Consider the following 25,463-nt stretch of genomic DNA (forward strand, 5'->3'; position numbering starts at 1 on the left):
ACTAGACTAGTATCTGTGTAGTATAAATTGCAATTGAAATAAAGGTGACTTGACTTGATTTAGGCCGGACCCAACATGAAGACGTGATGCTGAAGCAGAATGAATCTCTCACTGACTCTGAACTTTATTTTTTGTGTGTGTGTGTGTGTGTGTGTGTACTGTATCATGCTTTTCATTTAGAGTTTTCTTTGACCTTTTAGTCATTTGCATTTAGACTGCTGTATGTTTGCAGTATGTAAGTACTGTATATACAGACATTCAATACTACATAATATTGAATATAATACTGTACTTGCAGTACATACAGTATACTTTAAATTCACATTACTTGTGATTTCTATACATTTTATGTAATGGCAAAAATGTGTTTACTGTGTTACAATATACTTTTTTTTCTGTAACCTCATGTTCTGGATGTTGTGTTTTCCATTTTTTAATGTAGTGTCTAATGAATGATCTGTAGTGTTTATATATTGCTTAATGTGTGTATGATCTGAAAGCTTTGTTTGATTTTGCCATAAGAGTCAGAGGTTTTGTGAAACTAGTTTGAAGATTGGATTTGTGTTTAATGTTTTGAGAAAATGAGTGATGGTTTCAAGAAATGTGTTTTAGCAATTGTGAAATACTGTAATAAGGTCTAATTTGCCTGTTTTGTGGCCATGATCTACAACAATGGCACTCAGATATTACATCAACACTACCAAAACTGTTTATAGTTTCTTAATGTCTCCCCAACAGGGAACGTTCTCAGAACTATCCTAACTTTCTGGCAAGGTTCTCTCAATGACAACTTATGAACGAATGTTCATCTAGTAACATTAATAGAAATTTGTTCAATGTTATCTGGTCTTTAATAATGTCCTCAAAACATTAGTACAAAAACATTATTGATTGTGGAACTATTTTCCTAAAAGGTTTTAGTTGGACATTCACATTTGCATAAGGTTTTTGTTAGCTGGATCTCAGCTTACAATTAATCATGCAAAAAACAGTAGACCTCTATCAGCATAGACAGTATTAGTAGAAAATGATAATGTGCAATAATTTACCTGCTATAGAAGTTAGATTGATTGTCAGAAGGAAACACTCTTAAAGATCACCACCAACACAAATGTTGTATAGATTTATGTAACAAGATACAAAATGAACAAGTCAGTATCAATAATAATAACAAAAGAACTCATTTGTCATTCAACAATAACAAAAACAGTGTTAGTTCCATGTATAATCAAAGACTTACATGTTCACTCCATGTCACAATTTTATAAAACAGTCATTTTCTCTTCAGTTTCACAATAAGGTTTCCAGTGTTCAAACATCACAACATTCATGCTGTCAAGACTACACAACACTATCAAGGCAGAGTTAAATAACCAAAATGAGCTATTATGACAAAAATTAATTGGCAAAATAATATTACTAGTGGAGACTGATGTAAAAATTATTCATTCTATGTCAGGCAAGAGAAAAAATGTTGAAACTAAAAGAAAAAGGATTATTATTTTTTTTAATTTAGCCTTAGAATATATAGCTTCCAAAAAGGACAATACAAACAATCCCCATTCAGTGTTAAACACTACATATCTCTTACAGTTCATGTAAATATGTGTGACACACACAGTATTGCTTTATCTGCACACCGTGTGGTGGCTACAGTCACTACAACCTGTAAATTCTCGCATTAATCTAATAATTAATTTTCTACCCCTAATCCACAAGTTAGATGTAATTAAAACACTAATATGATTTTCAGACACTGCTCCCCGTGCCTGTATTATCATCTGTGTCTTTGAGCGTCTTTGGAGTTGTTAGCATAAAGGTGGCCTAACGACCTTAATATGTTAATAGCTTTACAACTAATCTCTGGGTCTTTACGAGACGTCTCGTCAGTAACTCAAACACATGTACCGTACAGTCACAACATCTTGCCTCTTATACTGTATCATACTCTAATAATATGACGAACGTTCAGCAACTTATTTACTTAGACAAAACATTTCTCTGGTTAAATTTGGGTGAAACAATACATTAAATACAGCGAACACCTCAGAAAAGTAAGATAGAACATAGCGTTAAAATCAAATAAATAACATTTAAAGGTATGAAATGACTTTGTATCTTGCTCTCAGAATCCAAAGGTGTCACACATTTAAAAAAAAAAAAAGTCATTATAAATAAAAAGGATCATTTTTATTTAGTTTCTCATTTTAAAAGCATGACGGATCATATCTTCATCTTATAAATAAAATAATGTGCATTCTCTTGTTAGAGTACAGTTTTTTGATGTTTTGAAATAGGTGGAAATGCAAACAGGTTCTTAGTTTCGTGCATCTATGCTTCTCAAGCATCTACAAGAAGTCTGGAAGATGTAGTTCAGGATTTGATTGTAGTGTGTTGATGTAACATCTCTGTTTTCTCAGCAGCGGCGAGGAGAGTTGGGATACTTGGCCTTCAGGCTCTCCTTGAAGCTACGGAAGAGGATGCGGTTCTTCCGGTTCTCCTCGTCCTTTCTGCTGTGAAACTCTCCCTGGACCTTAAAGCCTTTGTGCACCACAAACGCATTGCTCAGCACGGAGAACCGGTAACCAGCGACATGAAGCTCGCAGGCCTAAAGAGAAGTGAGGCAATCAGTAAGTAACTGAGCAAATGAATGAATTCAGGTCACATGGGTTCTAGTCCACTTAGGGCTCGACATTAACACCTACCAAATGTAAGTGGATTTCAGCAGTGGTGTGAAACGCAGTCACTCCTACTAGCCACTTTGGGTTGAGTTTTATATATAATATATACATTTTTCAATTGTAGCCTTTAAAAAAGGCATCTGTAATAATAACCTAAGTGCAATATAGTGTTTTCAGAAATATCAATTTTTTTGAAACATATCGATACTGAAATATATGAAACGCTCTCAATACTCATTTTCATGCAGAATAGATTCACGATACCAGCTGCTCTTTCTCTCTCTCTCATCTCTCTGACAGTAAGTTGACACACAAACCTGCCTCCCCTCACTCATTTGTTTCATGCGCATAATTTTACTCATTCCCGCAGATTTTGTGCTCACACCCAAAGTACTAAATTGAGTTCATTTTCGCTTCTTATTTTGCTTAAACAGTCATATACAAACAAAATAATGTCAAAATGGCAGTCTTGGCGAGTATTAATGTAAACACAGTCAGTTATGTTTTCAGCGAACGTAAACGAGAAGGAAAATGCATTTGTGTAACAGTATAATGGATCCGTGCGTCATGTCTTAAAGTGACAGGTGCCTAATATACCAGCAGCCAAATTATGAGATAATATTAAAAATATCTATATGGCAGATTTTCCCCATGGTTTCAAAATTGTGGCCTGTGAAAATGCTGAGTGGCCAGTTACCTTTGGAAAAGCACTAGCCACAGTGGCTGGTACGATATGGAGTGTCTATTTACACTAAGTGAAAATAGCATCCCTTGTTGGCAAATGCTATTTACATTAGCTCTGCCCACCAATATCTGGATGGGCTACTGAAGATGAAAAGAAATTTCAACATCTTCAATGGCATAGCAGTAGCAAGTAAGGCTCAAAGACCTGAGTTTGTCATGAGTTTGAATCCGCCTTTTGCCGAGCTTGCATTTATTTTTAATAAAAATGAAAATAATGTTCTAAAAATGGAAATACATTGCTAACGAGTGTTTAATAATATTAAAAGTGTTTATTGGGTAGGGTCAGGGGAAGGTGTAGGGAGGGTTTTTATTCTCCCAATAAGGCAGCATCCATTTAATAATTTTAATAAATATAATCACTTACACTCCATGATATTATAGCATCCTGTTAATGTACAAAAATACTGAGGTGCAAATAGTATATCTGCAATATAAAGAATAGATAACATCTAATTACTATTTATTCTTATTGCAAAGAACTGATACTTTACATGGTGTAAATAGAATCTATTGCTATTTTCACCTAGTTTAAATAGCATATCGCTATGTGTGTGTATATATATATATATATATATATATATATATATATATATATATATATATATATATATATATATATACACAGTTGCAAGACAAAGTATGTGAACCACTTGCAGAATCTGTGAAAATGTGCAAAAGTTTAACAAAATAAAAGAGATCATACAAAATGCATGTTATTTTTTATTTAGTACTGTCCTGAGTAAGATATTTTACATAAAAGATGCTTACATATAATCCATAAGACAAAAAAAAGCTGAATTTATTCAAATGACCCAGTTCAAAAGTTTGTGAACTATTGATTATTAATACTGTGTGGTTACCTGGATGATCTACGACTGTTTTTTTTTTTGTTGTGTGATGGTTGTTCATGAGTCCCTTGTTTATTCTGAGCAGTTAAACTGAGCTCTGTTCTTCAGAAAAAAACTCCAGGTCACAAAAATTCTTCAGTTTTCCACCATCTTTTGCATATTTGAACCCTTTACAACAGTGACTGAATGATTTTGAGATCCATCTTTTCACGTGGAGGATAACTGAGGGACTCAAACACAACTATTAAAAAAGGTTCAAACATTCACTGATGCTTCAGAAGGAAACACGATGCATTAAAGCTGCAGTAGGGAGTTTTTAGAAAACGTTTACTTAGCCTGAAAATTTGAACAAGCACAACTCACAGGTCACTCCCCCTTGCTCTATGCTGCGCTACAGCCCTCCCTCCACAGCTCCTCCCCCATCACAACGGAGCCTGCCGTGAATGTGCAGGCTAGTAAGCAAGTAGGGCCACCGATGATGGCAGATAAACAATTATGGCACGTTCACTGGTACGGACGAAACATCAACAGTATGATTTACATTGACTATGGCCTGCCTATACTTTGACTACAAACTTGGTCCTCAAAACATTACGTATTTTGCAATACATGTAATGTAACTATATGACGTTGCACTATTTATATAAGTAATAAATAGCTAGTAAGATAATATAACGGTAACTAACGTTACAGTATGCAAGTAATTATTCTATCGATGTAATGCTAAATAAGGTTTGCTAGTACATTATTTCAGCAACATGACAAGCCAGTGAATTAGTAGGTTTCAATAGTTGCTTTGCACAGTGTGTGACATTTTATCTGTATGTTGCGGCTAGAGTTTTGACACTCAATGGGCTCCGACAAGGAATTCACACCCACAGCGACTTCGAGGAGTCAACGGGCGGGGAGAAGAGGAAGCCGTGGTGTGCGCGGAGCATCAGGCAGGGGACGGGCAGGCCTGTTTTGAAATGATCTTAGTTGTGTAGTTCTTAAAAAATGAAACAAATCAAGCAGGGATACTTACTTGTCAAGCAGAAATGTGGCTAACTCTGCATCGGTTTTTAATCCTTTCAGGACACGTAGCTCCCTCCACCTCGGAAAAGCCGCTCCGATATTTACCCTCGTTTTATTTCGGGCTCTATCTAATTCTTTCTTTTTGGCTTTTTTATCATCGTCATCTGCCTTTTTCCGTTTACCGGTCTTTATTTTATGAGCAGGTGCCACTCGAGGAATTGGCAGTTTGGATTGTTTGTCTGGCATAAGCAAAGCTCCGGCACACCGGTAATCTTGAATTTGAATGCCTGTACGCGCTGTGCATGAGAGGGGTGTGATCAGCGGGCACGAGAGCTTGACTGACACTGCTGTAACGTCTGGACCAATCAGCCACACAATTATTCATTGTATTTAATGAATTACCCATAAACTCACTCTCACTATCAAAGTTCTCTGAACTCATCCCCCTAAAACTGTAACCAGCATCCCAATGTTGCTAGCACACAGGCCAACCTAGGTGTCCTGTTACAGTTATATGGTACTTTTATGATCCAGAAGAATTCTGGAGAGACTAGTGACTCATTCTTCCTGAGAAGGACAAATAAACTCTCTTAATCCTATGTATTCTCTATATAACCACTTGGGAAATGTATAAACATGTATCCAATTTTCCCATCTCATGACTTTCCTTTTATAGGCTTTATTCTATGTATTAATTCTCCCTTTTGAACTATTTTGGTATTAATGTTCCATAGTTGCAAATGTATAGTTAACTGAGATCACATTGGCAGCATGTTTGGTATCTACGGACTCCAACTTTAATTTCCTATTTGGTAATTTATGTTACATGTTACTAACTCTGTGACATGTTAGAATTATAGGAAGCTAGAAGGTTATTCTCTCATTCATCCAATCCAGTGTCTTATGCTAATATCTTGCTACAGAACAAAGACTCGTAAAACTTCCCTCTGAAAGGGGAACTCCTTATTGGCTCAGACACCTCAAGAGGGTGTGACATCTTCACCCCTTATATTCACTGATCACAAGGAACCCCCTCTCTTCCTGCTCGTCCTCCTCTTCTTTTCTTTTACTGACAAATGCTGACGTCAAGATGATGCTGTAAGAAGCTAGAAGCTTCTAAGGAACCCCAAGCTTGTGCCAGGCCTCGGCCTAGACCTTCCATTCACCAAAGATCCTCTGAATCCAACTGGTTCTCTTTCATCAAGACAATATCAGCAAAGATTCAACGGAAGCCTCCACAAATTGCATCAGGACAGTTTTAATTCAACTTGGAGAGACATGCAAGTATCAAACTTAGTCTCATTATCGGATACATTGAGTATCCTTACCCCTTTTAAAGATGGGCCTGTTAAAACTACACTGATGGTTTGCTCAAGGCTGTTGATCTGCTGAAATGTCCAACAATGCTGTAACCTCTTGCTTCCTGTACTCTGCTTTAGCTCTCTCTCTCTCTCTCTCTCTCTCTCTCTCTCTCGGTAAACTGTATGCATGTATGTGTGTGAATGTTAGAGTAGTTTAAGTGTTTAGTCTAGTTAATAAAGTCTTGTTCATGTCACACGTAAGGTTGTCCGTGTTTTGCGCTCATATACGGGAGTCCCTATTCATGTCGGTCCTGACTACAGGCTTTTAGAAGAATAAGATTGTTATTTCCCATAACCTGGAAATGAACATTTCTTAGAATTAATAAACAATTAACACTGTGTGTTCATTGAACAACAGGTTAATTGATTGTAATATTAATTTTATTACATTAAGTTAATTTTATTAACTGATTAAAATATTAATAATTAATTATAACTAGTTATGATTAATTATTCATATTTATTTTGAGCTAATTTGCTACACTGCTAAGACACTCCTCCTGGCTCTGATTGTTTTTTTCTTACCAGGAGCGGTGTATTTCTGCAAATGGCAATAGGACCACTGGGAGGAGCCAGAGGAGCTTGATTTTCTCAAAGATTTTCTATCTCATATTCTACTGTCAGGACATAATGACAGGTTTAACAAATATGTAAAAAATACATTTTTACAAAAGTTACCTACTGCAGCTTTAAGAGTCGGGGGGTGACAACTTTTGAACAGGATGAAGAAGTCCAAATTTTTCTTATTTTGCTGGAGTATCATTTTTTTTCATTTAGTACTGCCCTTTGAAAGCAACAAAATAATTGCATGTTTCCCGGAAGACAAATTAAATACAATTTACCTTGATCTTCAAATTCCAAATGTTTTCACCCCCCATCTATTAATGCATCATGTTTTTTTTTCTGGAGCATCAGTGAATGTTTGAACCTTTTTTTATAGTTGTGTTTGAGTCCCTCAATTGTCCTCAGTATGAAAAGATGGATATCAAAATCATTCAGTCTCTGTTGTAAAGGGTTCAAATATGCAACAAATGCTTGAAAACTGAAGAATCTGCAGGAGCTGGAGGATTTTTCTGAAGAACAGAGCTCAGTTTAACTGCTCAGGACAAACAAGGGACTCATCAACAACCATCACAAAACAAAAAAACAGTTGTAGCCAGGTAACCACACACAGTATTAAGAATCAATGGTTCACATTCTTATGAATGGGGTTATTTTAATAAATTCAGCTGTTTTTTTTTTTTGTCTTGTGGATTATATGTAAAGAGATTTTACATAAAAGATGTTATTCAAGACAGTACTAAATAAAAAATAACATGCATTTTGTATTATCTCCCTTATTTTGTTAAAATTATTAATATTTTCACAGATTCTGCAAGTGGTTCACATACTTTTTCTTGCAACTTATATATATATATATATATATATATATATATATATATATATATATATATATATATATATATATATATATGAGTGTAAATATTTTCAAATTAAAAAATGATAAATATTTTCAAATCAAAAAAATGTTTTATTTGGCATGATTTTGCATTTGGCTAATTGATCATTTGTATATACACACTCACCTGACTGATACGGTTGAAGCCATACTGCCTGAAGTTCTCGTCGTAGAGAGGAACCGATCGAGCACCAATGTAGAAAGGCTCCCACGGATCGGCCCAGTTTATGGTGTACGCCACCTCCAGCGGCCCAGAGCTTTTGCTGGCCAGATTGATCCACTGGGAGTAGTTAGTGGGAGCCTGACAGCGAGGGCAAAGTTCATCATAGAATGGCCGCACCTCTCCGACCTGATAGAGCTGCACCAGCTCTGACTTCGAGGCAGGCATTTTGCGGGTGTGTCTGATCTCGAAAGCAGGAAGCACGAGGACTTCATCAGCAGCTGGTTCGCGCCTCATCAACATGGTCACAAACTGGTGGTGCAAATTGGCACTAGGTATCATGTCAACATCGATGACCAGGATGTAGGCCGCATCTGTGCCACTCCGGGCCACATTGCGGAGAAGGTTGTTTGGGTACGAGACATTGCTGCCGATGGCATAGTTTTTAAACTTGTCTCTGTGGGATTCGAGCTTTGCAAAGACACCGGGACAGCCCTTCTCTTCGAGACCGGCAAAGTGCTCTCGATCCTGCTCTGGAAAACTGGCCATTTCTCCTGAATGGCAGACCAGGTGGAAGTCCACCAACGCTTGAACTTGAGGGCAAAACAGGCTGAGGGCGTAGACAAAGGCCGTTGCAAACTTGACATCTTGGCCGTTGGCGAATATAGCTACAGACAGAGGATTCTGCCAGCGCTCCAGCAAAGAGTTCAAATGGTGAAGGTTGTTGATAGTCGTATGCGTGGCCAAAGCCAGATGGTGAGATCTTGGATCTGCTCCTGGCTTCTGATTAGTAGAGAAGTCACTTTTAATCAGGTTCTTATACACACGATACTGTCCACTCCCATCGAAGATACCGCCTGTGGATAAAGAGTATCTGAGATGTTCCCGTCTGGGGTTCTTCTCAGCTTGTTTTTCAGTCTTTTTGGAGCCGAACAGCTCAGAATACTTGTAGCGCTGCTGTTTGCCATGCAATTTCGAAAGGAAAGACAGATATAAAAGCTGCAACAGTGCAACAATGAGAAGGGCACTGAGCACCACCTTAAATGCTGAGCATTTTTTAGAGAAATGCATTACAATTACTGGTACCTTCTAGTGAATATTAACGAAATATTCTCAAATGGTGTCTATGGCTGCTGGCTACAGTACATACAGCTCACCTAGGGTTAGCCAGGGTACCACTGTCTTGCTATGCAGCCCTCATGCATACAGCAGACTTTGCACTGACTTGCATTGCACTGCAGCAAGGTGTAGTGCAGGTCAGATTGAGCGGGAATGAACTTGCATGTTTGGATGCATGCGAAAAGACGCCCGTTAGACGCCAGTGAACAAGCAAAAGAGAAACGCGTTCGTGAAGAGCACACACTGCGCATGTTATACATTGTGTGTTTACCGTTCCGCTTACCGTAAACACCCTAGAACGGGTTCGGCTTTCTAATTGTGTTCTGGCATACTTATGTGCGATAGTTTCGATTCTATAAACATTCCCTATTATTAGCAGCCAGAAGAACATTTCAGTAAACACTCATTAGGCGTTGAAACGAAATCTTATTTCTTAATCTTAAATCTTAAGTGACAATGAAAAGGATTACGTTTAGAATTGTGGACGCATGAGACGAGGTGGCCGAGTGGTTAAGGCGATGGACTGCTAATCCATTGTGCTCTGCACGCGTGGGTTCGAATCCCATCCTCGTCGAAAATGGCTTTTAATTTTAATTTTATTTTGATAAAAGCGAGATTCCGGAAATCCTGTAGACTTAGGCTGTACGATGTACTAAATATCCTCAGCAAGCGTTAAGCTAAACTAACAGAAAGTACTTCGATTTTTACACATGGTAGAACTATATTAAAGTTGTTAATAATATGAATAATATATACATTTTAAATATAATATACATTGTGCCATGCACATACCATCCAAATATGGTAATCGTAAAATTTGCAAACACATTATAAAAGTCGTTATAAAATTTATTCTCTATTAAAAACATTTATTTTGATCCACCATACCTAATGTGGTTATTTTAAAAACGCAAGGAAAGTTTTTTCCTGTCAATGCCAGTTTTATCGACAGCTGGTTTAATTGTACATAAACTGTGTGCATTAAACAAAAATAGAATTACATGTATTTTGCTTATAATGCACATTTTGTTACATATAAAATGTCTAAAGGTGCGGTACGTCAAATCAGCGAAATTTCGCAGGAGAAAATCAGTATGAAGCACAACTTACTTTCAAAACATGTGAGAAAAATTTGGTTTTTGCCCGCGAAAACTCGCTGAACAACGGTAAATGTGACCACTTAAAACTGAAACTTTGTCACCCTTTGACCTAAAATATTTTATTGAAATACCCCAAGAAATAATTTATTTTTATACCACTATTTTTAACACTACAAAAAAGAGAAATATATTACTATTGTAATTATACAATTGTACTTTAAAATTAAATTAATATTTGATAATTATAATTTTATTTTACATTCACGCTATAAGTTACTAACTGATGGTGAACAACACACACACACACTTTTTTTTGCTCCAACAAGTGTGTGAATTTAGTGACAAACAAAACACGCAACACTGTGAACAGATCTTGCTTAATTTTGTATTTTTAATTCAATAACCAAAACAACCACAAAAACAAAAACATAAAAAGGCTTCATCCACAGGCGTACAGTCGTGACATGACAAATGATGGAGTAGAGCTGCAGTCAACAGTCAGAGATCCACGGTACGAGACAGTCAGAGGTCATCACGCTCATTTCATTTAGCACCAACCGCTAATTGTTACTTCTTTCCAAGAGCAGAATAAAGTGAAAGTCATACCATTTTAAGTATTAATGTAATCCATTTAGACATGGCACATCAATGGACTAAAGATGTTTGTTGAATATTTGTGTCATAAACTGGACTGAAAAGCAAACAATAGGGAAAAAATGTGCTCAGTGAAAACAGAGAAATGACACTGAACTGCTGTAAATGTTCAGAGTGGAAAGGTGTGTTTTAAGTTCTAATATTATGAATGTACAAAATGTGCATGAAAACTGAGACTTTCACTCTCTTTCGTGTATTACGACTGGCATCTGTAAGACTAAATAGAAACATGCCAACTCAGTCTCTCCGTAAATATTAAATCACCAACGAATTCTAACCAGCATTTAAAGAACCAATCCACTATGAGACGAGCACTCCAGCGCCACCTTTAGACCCTCCTCCTTCGCTCTCTTTGGCTTGACTGGCGTCCGCTTTACCCTGTTTGTCATCTTCTCCAACTAATCGGATATTGTAGCGTTCGCGGTATTCCGTCAGCTCCCGCCCTTTCGCCTGCATCTGTGTGTTAAGCGTCTCCACGATCTTCGAGATCTGATGGGAAAGAGAGATACTGTAATAATGCATCGTTTATGACAAGTAAACATTTGTGAGTCCAGCAGCAGATTCGTACCTGTTCTTTATTGTTTTCTAACGCAGGCAGAACTTCTTTGACGGTCCTCTCCACAAGCACCCCGCCAACTAAACGAAAGCACTTCCGTGAGGGATCTACTTCCTTTAGTGTGTCAATGACGAGGCTGTGAAGAGGAAGTGATGAGTGTTAGGATAAGAGCATATATAATATGTAAGTATCAGTGCTTTAAACATGGGGTTTAACATTTTCAGGGTCATCATAAGCTGTTTCCATTCACCTATTTTTTGCCAAGATGCGCATAATTTCCCAAAATATTCCATAATTTTTTTTTATTGGATAGGACAACATGTACATAAACTACGGAAACACATTTACCAAATAAATTTCTTGACGCGCAACAAAAAACTCATGTGACTTTGCCTCACTGGAGAATGTGATTGGATAACTGGACTAACCAGTGGGCCAATCACATCACACAGCATCTTAAATGTTGGTTCGATCATTCTGAAATGCCTGAGCCAAAGTCTGTCATCAAATTATTGGATTTAATTCCTTCCCAGAAGCTTCAAACACCAGCATCCAAATGCTGAGAACAAAATTATCCCCTGCAAAGACCTCCTTTCCTTTCCTTTCCCTATGTATAGACAAAACGTTATCAAAATTATTCTAGTTCGCATAGATCCGCGGACACAACTAATTTTTCTGTATTATGCGGACTAGAGATGTTCCGATACCCCTTTTCCATTCCCGATACCGATACCTCAGCTCAGGGTATCGGCCGATACCGAGTACTGATCCGATACCTGGGTGCAGAGCTCTGAACCGGTTCAAGGAATGAAAACGAAAACCGGAAACGAACAAAGTTTTGACTGGAATGGAAATCAAATTTAATCGTTTTGAACAGAAACGCTCATTTGAAATGGCCATTAACCGGTTAATAACGTTATTTTTTAGTTCTATTTAATATTTTGATTTGGCAATCAACCAATCACGAATTCAAATAGTACAGCCTATGCAAATGTGACGCTGACGCATCCAAGCTCAGGCTCTACAGTGAGCTCACGCGCTGACGCGCTCAGCCCAGCTGTCAAGTCATCATAGGTTAGTCACAATGGCAATGCCCTGGCATTAGTTTTTCCGATGATATATGTCACCAACAGTTAAGCATTAGGCCTACATTTAAGTGAAAATGAATGTCAAGTAAGCTAATATGCAGCTTGTTGTGCGTTTTGAAACCAGCGAAAATTACAGGATATGTAGAACATGAGTTCACACAACACATCACGCACATGCAGCGGTTCAGAATAAAACTATAGACTAACATAACACATATACAATAAAAGGGAATATTTAGGCCTATAGGCTACGCGAAATATTTCACCATATAATTAGGTCTACAGATTAACAAAACGAAAGTGGTTCATTGTGGCGCACTCCAACGATCTAGGAAAGGAAACAGACATTCTGCTTGTTTTCGTTATTTAAATGTCTTTTGTAAATGTATGAATTATGTCTGGCTTTTAAATTCCGACCATAAACCATAAATTACGGAGTACAGTTTAGGAAAAAACATTCCAGTGGTCGCGCCGGCACCTTATGCGCGCGCACACAAATTCTTGCATTGCTTACTTGATATCGCATCTGTTAAATATTAAAATAAAATACAATCAACCAAACATAAAACTTTACACTGCTCAATTCAATTCTGTAAAACAATCTGCCGTCCCGTGACCACCGCCTGACTGTGCTGTTATGTGAAGGATGTTGTCGATAATGCGAGTGAAGTACAAAGCTTACATAATAAACAGCCTAATAGTTTAGCATTCCTCTCGAAAATGGAAACTGGCGAATGAGAAAGGTAGGCTTCAGATTAAGGCTGGGCGATATATCGCATGCAATTGTCACACGCATTTCGTCAGTAAAGCCGGTTCCCTGATTGCCGCTAAATCGCCATCACCTGCTTTTAAATGGAGCGGCATTTAATAGACAGAGCCGTAGATCACTGATAAGCTACGCAATATCGCGTTCATTATCGCAGATTAATCGCCTTCGATAATGAACGCGATATTGCGTAGCTTGTCAGTGAACTACGGCTCTGTTTATTAAATGCCGCTCCATTTGAAAGCAGGTGATGGTGATTTAGCGGCAATCAGGGAACCGGCTTTACTGACGAAATGCGCGTGACAATCGCATGCGATATATCGCCCAGCCCTACTTCAGATTCACTTTAAATTAATTAGTTTAGCATCTTATTTAGTTTTATTTCTAATAAATAACCCTGTTTTTCACTTCTTCGCTGCTCTAAAACAGTGGTTGCTTATGGCAACACAGCACAACTTCCTGTGTTTGCATTCTGAGCCGCGAAGAAGAATTGATTTCCGATTTGCTGCATTAAGCAAAGATAGTGGGCGCAACTAGATATTGTTTAAGAAAATGGTATCGGATCGGTACATGAGTTTAATTACTTGCCGATACCGATGCTAGAATTTTTTCTGGTATCGGTGGTATTTCCGATACTAGTATCGGAATCGGAACAACCCTAATGCGGACCAGACAAGTAATTTGGCAAATATCAAAAAAAAAAAAAAAAAAAAAAAAAGCAAGCTTCTGCACACATACACACTCAAACACGCAAACCTATAGACTAAACATGTAAATGAATGGCAAGAATGCATTGAAGTTATTCAGGGTTTGTTTTTTTTTTCAGTAGGAAAGGTGTCATTTAAGCAGACCCTAAAGTAATAATTAACAATTTTTACAATGGAAGTGATTCAATCAAAAACCAACTTTAGCTCGATAATAATTTTCCTATTATCACTGTGAAGCTGCTTTGAAACAACATGTATTGTGAAAAGCGCTATATAAATGAAGATGACTTGACTTGACCATGACAGCGTTTATTGTGTTTCATCTGACGCTGAGACTCAAGTCATTTATGGAGGAAAAAAGAGCCACAGTAGTTTCGCCGATTGCAGCAACTTTCATTTTTATTACAGATATTTTGCGCCAATTTCCCAAGAAGTGACAAGCCAAAAAGTAATAGCAATAAATAACACCAGTAATAGGCTATTATTAACAGCAAATGCGTTGTAAAAACAGAAAACAGCAGCTTTCAGCCTGTTACCATAATGCATACATGAAATATCAAACAGGTTTACAGGTTGTTGCATTCCATCGCGCTATTTGTCCTATTGTTTTTATGTTTGGTGGACATGTTTAGGTGTTGCATAGTGTCTCACGTCTTTTGCAGCATCTCACCAATGAAACGGCATTCTAAAAACACTGCGGTCAAGTTTAAAAAAAAAGCTCAACTCGCATTTAATAACTTTGCCTTTTTTTTCCTCATTCCACTGCCTGCGTCTCATTTTTATAACGCAATAACGCATTACTGAATGAACAACCGCTTAAGAATAGTGATGTGTTCTACATTAATAGAGCGTCACATGAGAACGGTTAATCAGGCGTGCCGGCGCCATCATGAGGTCGGATCATTTTCTTCTCCTAATACGGTTATCATTGCTGTATTGTCAACATGTCTAATTGTAACGCTTGCTAACATTTTTATTTAGAATCGCAATTTCTCGATTTAAAAAAAAAAAAAAATCGAGACAAAACATTAAATTCGAATTATCGCCCAGCCCTATGTTGAGCACAGTCTTAAAATGTTTTATCTAGTCGTTAAATGTGTGCCTGGCTTTATTGTCCCAGCCCTAAAAAGTTTATAGTTCAGATATAAACACTGATGTCTACTGAAGTGATCAAAGTATAGCAAATCACCTTTTGAAAGTAACTTGACGCTTCAAATAATGATTGTATTGATTACATAATTACGCCAGTAGGTGGCGACAAGTGACTGTTAAAAATGTATGTCACTAAATCATTTATTTAAGAGATGTGTTCAAAAACATTGATTCATCCAGTAATGAGTGAGTCATTGAATCATTCATTCAAACCATTTTTTTTTTAAAAATAATTCAAATTAAGTAAACATTTTAAATAGACTGCAGCAATTAACACCTCTAGTTAATAGCATATAACAATAGTTCAGAATCGTGATCTCTATTTGGGACAAAAAAATGTGATGTCATCTCAGTCTGTGAAAAGGGTCCATTATCATTTATCGTAAGATGCAATATGGACAAGACTTCACGCCAATGCATAATTCTGGCAGAGCAGAAATCAGTGCATGCAAGAAAGGAAGGTTTCACAGTAAATGATTTATGAAACACACCTGTGTTCATTGATCTCCATCTCAAACTCTGCAGCCTTGGAGGCCATACTGCGCTGCTCCTGTCGCATCCTCTGGAAAGTAGCCACCACCTGATTCACACAACAAACACAAGCACATATATCAATAATGTATGCATATTATTAAGAGGGTAGGACATATTTAAATGTCTAAAAGTGCCCTAAATGGCTCAATTACTGTCACTCCAGTAGTCTTCTGTCCCATGACAGGAATAGTGACAGATCTGCACACGATGCACCTTCCTTATAGAGACATGAGGGTGTGTACTAGTTTCTCATGGGTGGAGACATTCAACCTAACGTGAACTACCCCGGGCTGCGTTTCCCCAAAGCATAGTTGATCGTAGAACCATTGCCACTAATGGTCTGTACGATCAACATTGGCTTGCGAAGCCCAGATTTGTTGAGGTTCATGAAATTAGTCTCTTTCATCTCTCGTGCAGCTCATCTGAGATTTGCATTGTTGCATGGCAACTATAAACCAGCACACGCGCGTCTTAAGTCTGTACCGACCACAATACACAGCAGTACACACCAAATATGCGTGCTTTACAGCCCATCTACAACGCACGCGACAAAACCTGAACACATCCATTATAATGAGGGGCGTCGGGTGTTGTCAGCTTTGTTGTTTATAGGAGTAACGTTAGTGTTCTGGTTTTGTCCCGCCGCGTTACTCGCTCGCAGCGTAGATTAAATGTTCATGTGTTATTGTAATAAACCCGATGCTCCGTTACCTGCTCGGCAGACGGGGCGGACTGCTTTCCACCGCTTTTACCGCTCGTGCTGTTGCTACTGTTCGCCGCCATGATGAACTGCACACAGCACCGCACGAGTCAGGACCCCCAACGGTCACATGAACGACTGACCGAAAACATTCCTGTCTGAAATTACTGCTCTCTGCGAATATAAACAAAGAGTATAGAAGTCAATATTAGTTATTTGATTTAAATTTATGGGTGTTAAAAAACATACATAAACTACCCATATTTACCCTCCAGATGTTTTTACACGTTTCTGATAACCGTTTCTTAGGAAGAGTACAAATTTGCTCTTCCATAAGAGGCGCTTGGTGCCTCAGAAAGCTGAATCTGCCTTTGGACAGCATTAAATCTTCAGCCTTACTAAAGACATTTATATGATAACAAATATAATCGTTTATATCTGTAGATTTCTATGATTTATATTTGGAAATTTAGTTTTGAAATAAATCGATATCATCTTGCAGCGATCACAACGTATTTTTCTGATTAGTCCCTCCTGCTGCGCGCTGAGAAATGTAACGAGTAACACGTGCAGCGCTCGCCCTTCGCTTCATAAATTATTTTTAATAATTTATACCTGAATAATGATACTGATAAATAGATAATGATTGTGATACTGATAATATTTATTGAAATTACAAGTTAAGAATTTAGAATTTTAATAAGGGTTTAGATTTTTATTCAGACACATCATAACCGTCCAATCAGAAGCAACCTCCTAACAAATAAGCCCCGCCCACATCAGACTTCTGTTTCATGCTAATTCTCCTTCTAATCGTGTATTCTTTTGGGATTGCGCGTGTGTTTTAGCCAAACTCAACCTGTAATTTACTGCAAATGACAGGGTTGTTCTTTAATTCACATTCATATTCTATTATAAGAGCCAGTTAGGTTGTGCGGTGTTAATATGTCAGCTTTGCAGTTAGTCATTGGCTTGGCAGTGGGTGAAATGGGCTCAAAGTGCAAGCTGTGATCAAACAGAAAGTCAATTTCACACGCTGCCGATGCGTCTGTTTACAGCACTGAGGGAGCGAAGGCCTTCTCTTGCTGCATGTCTGTTGGCTTTGAGATCGAAGGCGGCGCGAGGACAGATCAGGTAAGTGTTTCTGCATGCCGTTTTGTGTCATGTAACACTTCTCATGGTCTTGCATTTTTAACCCACATCCTTTTTGTTGTTCTTTAGGTGTGTATGGAGTTTTAATGAACGAGTTGTTAAATAAATAAATATATTCCTTTTCTTCATTTGTTGTAATCGCAATATAAATAGTAATAACTAGTCTGGTGACTTTGCAGTGTAGTTCTTGTCAGTGTCCATATGAAGGCGCAATTGAGTCAGACATAACAAGACGCATAATACAATTTAAGGATAAAGTATACAGAAACTGAGAAGTTTAGTCAAAATAAACATATTTACAGAAAAAAAAAAATAGGACTGAATGAATTACAAAGATATTGCATTAAACAGTGGGAGTACTGCACTTGCAGGCATATGACTTGGAAGGCATTTAACTGTTCAAGAGGGAAATCGCTTGTGGGAAGAAACTGTTCCTGTGCCAAGATGCCTTGTGATCTAAGCCGCCGTCCAGACGGCAACAAAGCCTGACGTGGGACAGATATGGATCCATTATTTATGGGATATTTTACCCAAAAATTTCCCCTCAAGTTGTTCCAAACCTGTATGAGTTTCTTTCTTCTACTGAACACAAAAGAAGATATTTTGAAGAATGTTGGTAAACCAACAGCTGATGGACCCCATTGACTTCTATAGTATTTTTTTTATTTATTTATTTTTTCAAACTATGGAAGTCAATGGGGTCCATCACCTGTTTAGTTACTGACATTCTTCAAAATATCATTTTTTGTACAGTATATTCAACATTTATTTCTATATAAAATAATACAAATATTAGGAAAAAAATATTCTATGCATACAAAAACATGCATACTGTTTTTTTCTAGAAATAGTAAGCATAGTATGCTATTACAAGCATTCTTTATTTGTTTTGTCAGGATGTCATCATCACTTCCTGTGGCAGCAGTTTGTCAGATGACTGCCACCCCTGATAAAGAGGCCAATTTCAGCGCATGCACGCGATTGGTGGAGCAGGCCAAAGAGGGTGGGGCGAGTATGGTCTTCCTGCCGGAGGGCTTCGATTATATTGGCTCGAATCGCGAGGAGACGCTGGCGCTCTCAGAGACTCTGGACGGTGACATCATAACCCGCTACACCCACCTGGCCAGGTGAGTTAGTTAAAGGGCCAATGTAGTAATATTAACTATCAAAATATGACTGCAGAAGTCATTGTTGATAAGATATTTGTCTGTGGTTAAGGAAGCTGGATGTGTGGCTGTCTCTGGGTGGATTTCATGAGAGAGGACATGACTGGAAAACAGACCGCCGCATTTATAACAGCCACATTATCATAAATGGACAAGGTACTTAGTCTTACATGTGGTACTTAGGGTAAATCTCATGAAAGCATTTTCTAGTTACATTTCTCCCTAAAATCAAAGGGAAAATATTAGAAATTATATTTAGCAAAATTCAGCCTATTTTATGGTCATTACAAATTTTGCCTTGTGCCTTGTACGTTTTTGTAATTGTTTTGTGATTCGTTACTGTAATACAAACATTTTTTATATTATTAATTATTATATTTTAATACTTATTAAACAATAAGAAAATATAACATTTTATATTTGAGTTTTTAAAAAATACTTTAATACAATGATTCTTATTAAAAATAGAGAATACAAGAATGATTTTTAAATACAAAAAAAATTACTATGATGTTTGAATATAATTTAAAATGTATTGTATATTTTTCTTCATTACAGTAATGATTATTTATTTCCATATCAGTATCAGTGGCTGTTTTCATGGCAAGATCAACATATTTTTAAACAAAATACACTCATTTAGATTTTTAAGTATAATTAATTAGCAGGAAAATGTTTTCACAAAATATTATGTTTTTTATTTTAATGTAATCATTTTCATTTTGATTAATTCTCATGTGATTTTTAATTATTAATAATTACTTATTAACTAATACAGTGATTATAAATTGTTTAATTTCTTTTAATAATTTTTGAAAATGTTTAAATACAGAAAATACTACCATGATATTTACATGATAACTGAAAAATGTGTTTATTTATTTTTATTTATTTACATATCCACATCAGTGGCTTTTTCATGGCAAGATCAAATTATTGTAACAAAATATGGGTGTTTAAATATGCTTAATTGTCTTGGAAATTTTGTGACAATGCATAGAAAAAAAATATTGAATATATGCTTAATTTTCATTATGCTAAATGTAATTTTAACTGAAATGTCTTAAGTGGTATTGAAATCTGAACAATACTGATCTGACCCTAAGTAGAACCACGTATAATAAGATCTAGGGCTGGACGATTAATCGAAAAGTAATCGAAACCGACATTCAGAACCTCTAACCGACGTAATTTTCCCATGTCGGTTATTTCGGTTTTTTAATCCTGTTAATACTTCCCCCTTAAAAACATAACTGCGTGTGTAGCCACGTGACTCCGCCCAGTCCAGTCAGTGGAATAAAAGCAAAACACGGAGGCGAACGCCGGTTCAACACATAGTGATGGCGCGCGAGCGGTGAGCCTTGCGTCTTGACTAAACTTTGTCAGTTGTATTTGTTTTATGGTTTGGACATTCAAGCGATTAGACGATCGGATGTGTATTATTATATCGAGCTACCGCGCTCGCATAGATATATACATATATCTATGCCGCGCTCGCGCAGCTGCATGTGGCACGAACACTCATACAAACAGCTGCGCAAAACGTGAAGATCGCGCGCACACAGAGGAACGCAGAAACTTGTTGTCAGCGCTGTCCTGTGATTTATCACTAAAATAGCTTAGAAACTCAAAAGTTACAGCATATATTTTTTCTACTTTTGAAGGAACTATTTACAACCCACAGCTTCACAATTAATAGAGAGACGGTATGACTAATTCACACACGCAATCACTACTGGTACTGTGCTAATTTATCTTTATCTGATTTACAACGAGCAGAAACCTGTAAGAAATGTTACAAACCATAGATAAAATAACTGCTGATAGTGAGCTATGATGTCAGATCACTCTTTCAACAGGAAAAAAAATATCCCACCTTAATAGTCAATCATAGGCTATTTACAGTACAAACCTTGTCAGTGAACTATGAGGGCAAAAAAAAAAAAAAAAATCAGAAATAAAATAATCGTTCATTAATCGTAATCGCGGTAAAATGTTCAATTAATAGAGGTTTTTTTTGTTCCATAATCGTCCAGCCCTAATAAGATCTGTGTCTGTTTTCCTGCGCTCAGGTGAGATCGTGTCGGTCTACAGGAAGGGCCATTTGTTTGATGTGGAGTTGACCAGTAAAGGTGTGTCTCTTAAAGAGAGCGCTTTCACTGTACCCGGACCTCGACTGCTTCCGCCCGTCCAGACGCCCATCGGAAAGGTACACAACAGTAACACTGCGTACAGTCTTGATATTTATGCTTAGTGTGATGTTACGATGGTATTTCGTAGGTTGGTCTGGGCGTCTGTTATGATCTGCGTTTTCCTGAGCTGTCGTCAGCGCTGCAGAGACACGGAGCAGAAATCCTGACATACCCATCAGCCTTCACTGTGGCAACAGGAGTGGCACACTGGGAGGTCAAACCATGTTATGAGTCAATTATCAGTTCATTCATTCTGAAATTACAGTAGCTTAATTAGGGCTGGTTTGAAAAAAGCGCTATATAAATAAAGGTGACTTGAGTTGATGCGTGAACAAAACTTCACTAAACATGATTTGTAGCGCCTGCCATCCAATAATCGCAATGAGCTTTGTGCTTTGCTACTTTTTATATGAAACAGAGTCTCAGCTTTCAAATTCTTGATTTCAGTTTTATTATGAAATTCTAACTATAAATGTTGTTTGTTGCTCTTTAATGTGACGTGACGGATCACTGTAATGCCTGTTCAAGCGGCTTGTGAACCGATCATCTTCTCCTCTTTACTACTAGTTACAGCACCAAATAAACATGAATGAACATCAGAAGGAATGTTGAATGATACAGTACTAAAGACACAACTGACTGAAATGTATCCTGTTCCATGTAATTGCTCTATCAGTGTTTCAACTACGCTAGTGTGTCTCTTGAGATCAGGGGAGTGAGGTTTACCTGTGAGGTCTACCTTTTCTATTTATCTATCTGATATATATCCAATTGATATCAAAATTGAATGGAATTGCAAGCTTGTGAATCAAAGTCGAATCGCATACTGAAATTTGTGTCAATACCAGCCCTAGTTTTACTGTGGATGGGCTGATGTACTGAATCCATTATTCTCACAGGTGCTTCTGCGGGCGAGAGCGATCGAGACGCAGTGTTTCGTTCTGGCGGCGGCACAGGTTGGAGCTCATCACGCCAAGCGGACGTCCTATGGACACGCTCTGGCAGTGGACCCGTGGGGTGTGGTTATCGGAGACTGTGGGGGTTCGGATGTGGGCGTAACGCTGATTCAGATTGACCTGCAGGCACTACAGGACGTCAGAAGGGACATGCCAGTGCAGCAGCACCGAAGAGAGAAGGACTTTTACTGCAGCTTGGACTGAAACTCCTATTTATACAATGAACATAACTTTTATGTTATAAATAATACACATTGATGCATAGTGACGACTTATAGTGTATTAATTCATGACTTCTTAATAAATTTGACCCAAGTTGTATTAGAAATGACTTGACTGGTCTGGTGTTCATTAGTCCGGTAAAGCGAAGTGTCATTGTCTTTCTGGTGCCAGAGCTCGAGTCACCCGAGGGAAATTTCTCCTCAATCTCCAGCAAATATGTTTAATCTGTCAAGCATTTCTGTAGTGCTATAGTCATTAGAAAAAGACAGTCTCCGTTAACTAATCATGACAAATGGACTAGAATTAATGTCTTTCTCTTTGAGAGAGATATGAGAGCAAGTATTTAAGGAAGTTAAAGTTGTTTCCCATGCGTTTGTTAGTTTTTATGGACAAACGAATAACCCAAAAACTAACCTGTTTGGCAAATCACAGCAGTGGTTTACTTTAAAACAAGTCTATTCTGCTTCTATGCATGTAGTTTATGAAATTGAAATCCTGATGTTGAAACTTTAACTGCCCATTGCTTTTTAATGCTCATTATTATTATACTACTATAATATATTTTATTATTTTATATTAAATTGTCTATACACATACACACTATATATACAGTGGCATGAAAAAGTATGTGAACCCCTTGCAGAATCTGTGAAAATGAGAATTATTTTAATAAAATAAGAGGGATAATAAAAAATGCATGTTATTTTTTGTTTAGTACTGTCCTGAGTAAGATATTTTACATGAAAGGTGTTTGCATTTAGTTCACAAGACAAAACAATAGCTGAATTTATTAAAATAACCCCATTCATAAGTATGTGAACCATTGATTCTCAATACGGTGTGGTTACCTGATGATCTACGACTGTTTTTATGTTTTGTGATGGTTGTCCATGAGTCTCTTGTTTGTCCTGAGCAGTTAAACTGAGCTCTGTTCTTCAGAAAAATCCTCCAGGTCCTGCAGATTCATCAGTTTTCAAGCATTTTTGCATATTTGAACCCTTTCCAGCAGTGACTGTAGGATTTTGAGATTCATCTTTTCACACTGAGGACAATTGAGGGACTCAAACTCAACTATTAAAAAAGGTTCAAACATTCACTGATGCTCCAGAAGGAAACACAATGCATTAAGAGCCGAGGGATGAAAACTTTTGAATTCAAATATCAAGGTAAATTGTACTTAATTTTTCTGCCGGGAAACATGCAAGTATCTTCTGTTGGTTCCGAAGGGCAGTACTAAATGAAAATCAATGATATTTAAACAAAATAAGAAAAATTGTGACATCTTCATCCTGTTCAAAAGTTTTCATCCCCCGACTCTTAATGCATCATGTTTCCTTCTGGAGCATCAGTGAATGTTTGAACCTTTTTTAATAGTTGTGTTTGAGTCCCTCAATTGTCCTCAGTATGAAAACACAGATCTCAAAATCCTACAGTCACCGCTGGAAAGGGTTCAAATATGGAAAAATGCTTGAAAACTGATGAATCTGCAGGAGCTGGAGGATTTTTCTGAAGAACAGAGCTCAGTTTAACTGCTCAGGACAAACAAGAGACTCATGAACAACCATCACAAAACAAAAAAACAGTCGTGGATCATCAGGTAACCACACAGTATTGAGATTCAGTGGTTCACATACTTATGAATGGGGTTAACTAAATGCAAACATCTTTTATGTAAAATATCTTACTCAGGACAGTACTAAACAAAAAATAACATGCATTTTTTTATTATACTTTTTCATGCCATATATATATATAAAATCTTTCTTAATCTTTACCTTCATTTCAATTTATTATTCTTATTTACTACTCTCTTTTTGCCCCATTATGTAATTAATTTTTATTATTTAATTATATTTTATATGTTTTTACATAATATTATGTATTATTATTTTATATTAGTAATTTAGTAATATATTAGAATACAGTATTATCAAGTTATACTTTTTATTTTACTTGATCATTATTCTTATTACATACTCATTTGCTTTTCACTGCCATTAATTTGATTTGATTATAATTTTTTTTTTATTTAGCATTATTGTACTCAATATACTTTTCATACTTCATAATTTTCTATATTAGTAATCTAGCAGGTTGCATGTAAAATCATATTAATTTTTTATAGTATGTTATTCTTTATTTTTATCACTTTTACCCTTTTTTTTCTTTTCTTTTTTTTTTTTACAATTTATTATTCTTATTAACTTCCCTTTTATTGATCTATTGTTTTTGTTCATTTTATTATGTAATTTAAATTGTAATATTTTATTTTATAATAAATTAGTCATTTCTATATTGTAATACCACAATATTCATAATCAAAAGTAATGTTATACTATGCATTGTACTTTATTATTTTACTTCATAATTTTTCTTATTATGCTTTTCTTTGCCATTCGTTATTTTATTTTTATTTGATATTTTATTGATAGCATTAATATTTAATTTAGCATTGTTTTAATATATTTTAAATTAGATTATGTATTTTCCTTTTTTTTTTAAATTATGAATCTAGCAAGTTTCATGTAAAATCATATTATTTTGGATGTAAATGCAGAGATCTCGTTTCTCTTTTATGATGGAGGAGGCGGAGGGGACACCGGAAGTGAACGTCATTGACACAGGAATGGGCCAAAATGAGCAGCACCAGAGCAGGATGACAACCAGTTCTTGAGCGAAAAAATGTCGTTGTGTGTTTTATTTGTGCTGGTGGGATGATTTGTGTCTTCAGAGGTCGTTTCGAGGCATTGCAGAGGTAAGAGCGTCACATCTGTACGATTACAGCGCGAGACTCTCACTCCATCACCTCGCGCAGCTTCACAGGATCACATTTCACTTCAAACGCTCCATTCAAAGCAGCTGTCAGTTATTTTGATCAGTATTACTCCCTGAACGGGTTCATGTGTGTTGTTTTACAAATATACCCGTCCATGTATTTCTGTTTTAATGACTGTGAACAGGGTTTCACGGTGTTATTTTCATCCAGTCCTTGAATAGAAGTGAGATGCGTGGAGATTTTCTCTCAGCCCCGCTACTTTATTATTATGTGGGGTTTATTTGAGCTTTTGTAGATTGGTGCTTCTGTTTAAACGCTATTTAATAACACATACACAAGACATTACATCACTGTGC

At 36.8% G+C, this 25,463-nt stretch overlaps 4 protein-coding genes and 1 non-coding gene across 14 annotated transcripts in view; 3 read left to right on the forward strand and 2 right to left on the reverse strand.

The window, feature by feature from the left end:
- Nucleotides 1-1,103: 1,103 nt before the first annotated feature.
- Nucleotides 1,104-9,698, reverse strand: b4gat1 (beta-1,4-glucuronyltransferase 1). The gene is made up of 2 exons (XM_048185526.1): nucleotides 8,235-9,698; nucleotides 1,104-2,608 (listed from the first exon to the last, which is right to left on the reverse strand). The coding sequence occupies exons 1-2, from the start codon at nucleotides 9,336-9,338 to the stop codon at nucleotides 2,417-2,419; spliced, it is 1,296 nt and encodes a 431-aa protein (XP_048041483.1). The 5' UTR covers nucleotides 9,339-9,698; the 3' UTR covers nucleotides 1,104-2,416.
- A 180-nt stretch (nucleotides 9,699-9,878) lies between these two features.
- trnas-gcu lies at nucleotides 9,879-9,960 on the forward strand. Its single transcript has one exon. It is a non-coding gene; the product is annotated as a tRNA-Ser (tRNA).
- Nucleotides 9,961-10,857: 897 nt separating this feature from the next.
- Nucleotides 10,858-17,047, reverse strand: pfdn2 (prefoldin subunit 2). Its single transcript, XM_048185544.1, has 5 exons — nucleotides 16,912-17,047; nucleotides 16,655-16,817; nucleotides 15,901-15,989; nucleotides 11,709-11,832; nucleotides 10,858-11,629 (listed from the first exon to the last, which is right to left on the reverse strand). Exons 2-5 carry the CDS (start codon nucleotides 16,724-16,726, stop codon nucleotides 11,441-11,443), a joined length of 474 nt encoding a protein of 157 aa, XP_048041501.1. The 5' UTR covers nucleotides 16,727-16,817; nucleotides 16,912-17,047; the 3' UTR covers nucleotides 10,858-11,440.
- Nucleotides 17,048-17,398: 351 nt separating this feature from the next.
- Nucleotides 17,399-22,437, forward strand: nit1 (nitrilase 1). Of its 3 annotated transcripts, XM_048185542.1 has the most exons (7): nucleotides 17,401-17,777; nucleotides 18,167-18,357; nucleotides 18,692-18,922; nucleotides 19,014-19,117; nucleotides 21,034-21,170; nucleotides 21,242-21,367; nucleotides 22,053-22,437. In XM_048185542.1, exons 3-7 carry the CDS (start codon nucleotides 18,693-18,695, stop codon nucleotides 22,311-22,313), a joined length of 858 nt encoding a protein of 285 aa, XP_048041499.1. In that variant the 5' UTR covers nucleotides 17,401-17,777; nucleotides 18,167-18,357; nucleotide 18,692; the 3' UTR covers nucleotides 22,314-22,437. The 3 variants fall into 3 exon arrangements, with proteins under 3 accessions (XP_048041500.1, XP_048041499.1, XP_048041498.1); XM_048185541.1 differs by lacking the exon at nucleotides 18,167-18,357 and having other exon boundaries at nucleotides 17,402-17,777; XM_048185543.1 differs by lacking the exons at nucleotides 18,167-18,357; nucleotides 21,242-21,367 and having other exon boundaries at nucleotides 17,399-17,777.
- A 2,493-nt stretch (nucleotides 22,438-24,930) lies between these two features.
- The window catches only part of clcn3 (chloride channel 3), a 61,505-nt gene continuing 60,972 nt past the window's right edge, over nucleotides 24,931-25,463 (forward strand). For 7 of the 8 annotated variants that reach the window (XR_007184252.1, XM_048185534.1, XM_048185527.1 and 4 more), the window contains exon 1: nucleotides 24,931-25,086. The gene's annotated coding sequence lies outside the window, so the exon portion shown is untranslated. The remainder of the gene's footprint in view (nucleotides 25,087-25,463) is intronic. The other variant, XM_048185533.1, reaches the window with a different exon arrangement.

Source organism: Megalobrama amblycephala, linkage group LG3, assembly GCF_018812025.1.
Source record: "Megalobrama amblycephala isolate DHTTF-2021 linkage group LG3, ASM1881202v1, whole genome shotgun sequence".
In the NCBI taxonomy this organism is placed as follows: Eukaryota; Metazoa; Chordata; class Actinopteri; order Cypriniformes; family Xenocyprididae; genus Megalobrama; species Megalobrama amblycephala.

Bases quoted from the DNA above. Each gene is read 5' to 3' on its own strand.
- b4gat1 (XM_048185526.1), bottom strand. From the start codon at position 9,338: ATGCATTTCTCTAAAAAATGCTCAGCATTTAAGGTGGTGCTCAGTGCC. The intron at 2,609-8,234 runs GTGAGTGTGTAT...ACTTCTCTTTAG, and splicing joins GCTTCAACCGTATCAGTCAG to GCCTGCGAGCTTCATGTCGC.
- nit1 (XM_048185541.1), top strand. From the start codon at position 17,686: ATGCGTCTGTTTACAGCACTGAGGGAGCGAAGGCCTTCTCTTGCTGCA. The intron at 18,923-19,013 runs GTGAGTTAGTTA...TCTGTGGTTAAG, and splicing joins CGCTACACCCACCTGGCCAG to GAAGCTGGATGTGTGGCTGT. The intron at 19,118-21,033 runs GTACTTAGTCTT...TCCTGCGCTCAG, and splicing joins CATTATCATAAATGGACAAG to GTGAGATCGTGTCGGTCTAC.
- pfdn2 (XM_048185544.1), bottom strand. From the start codon at position 16,726: ATGGCGGCGAACAGTAGCAACAGCACGAGCGGTAAAAGCGGTGGAAAG. The intron at 15,990-16,654 runs GTAACGGAGCAT...TGTGTGAATCAG, and splicing joins CCGCCCCGTCTGCCGAGCAG to GTGGTGGCTACTTTCCAGAG. The intron at 11,833-15,900 runs GTGTGTTTCATA...TCCTCTTCACAG, and splicing joins ATGGAGATCAATGAACACAG to CCTCGTCATTGACACACTAA.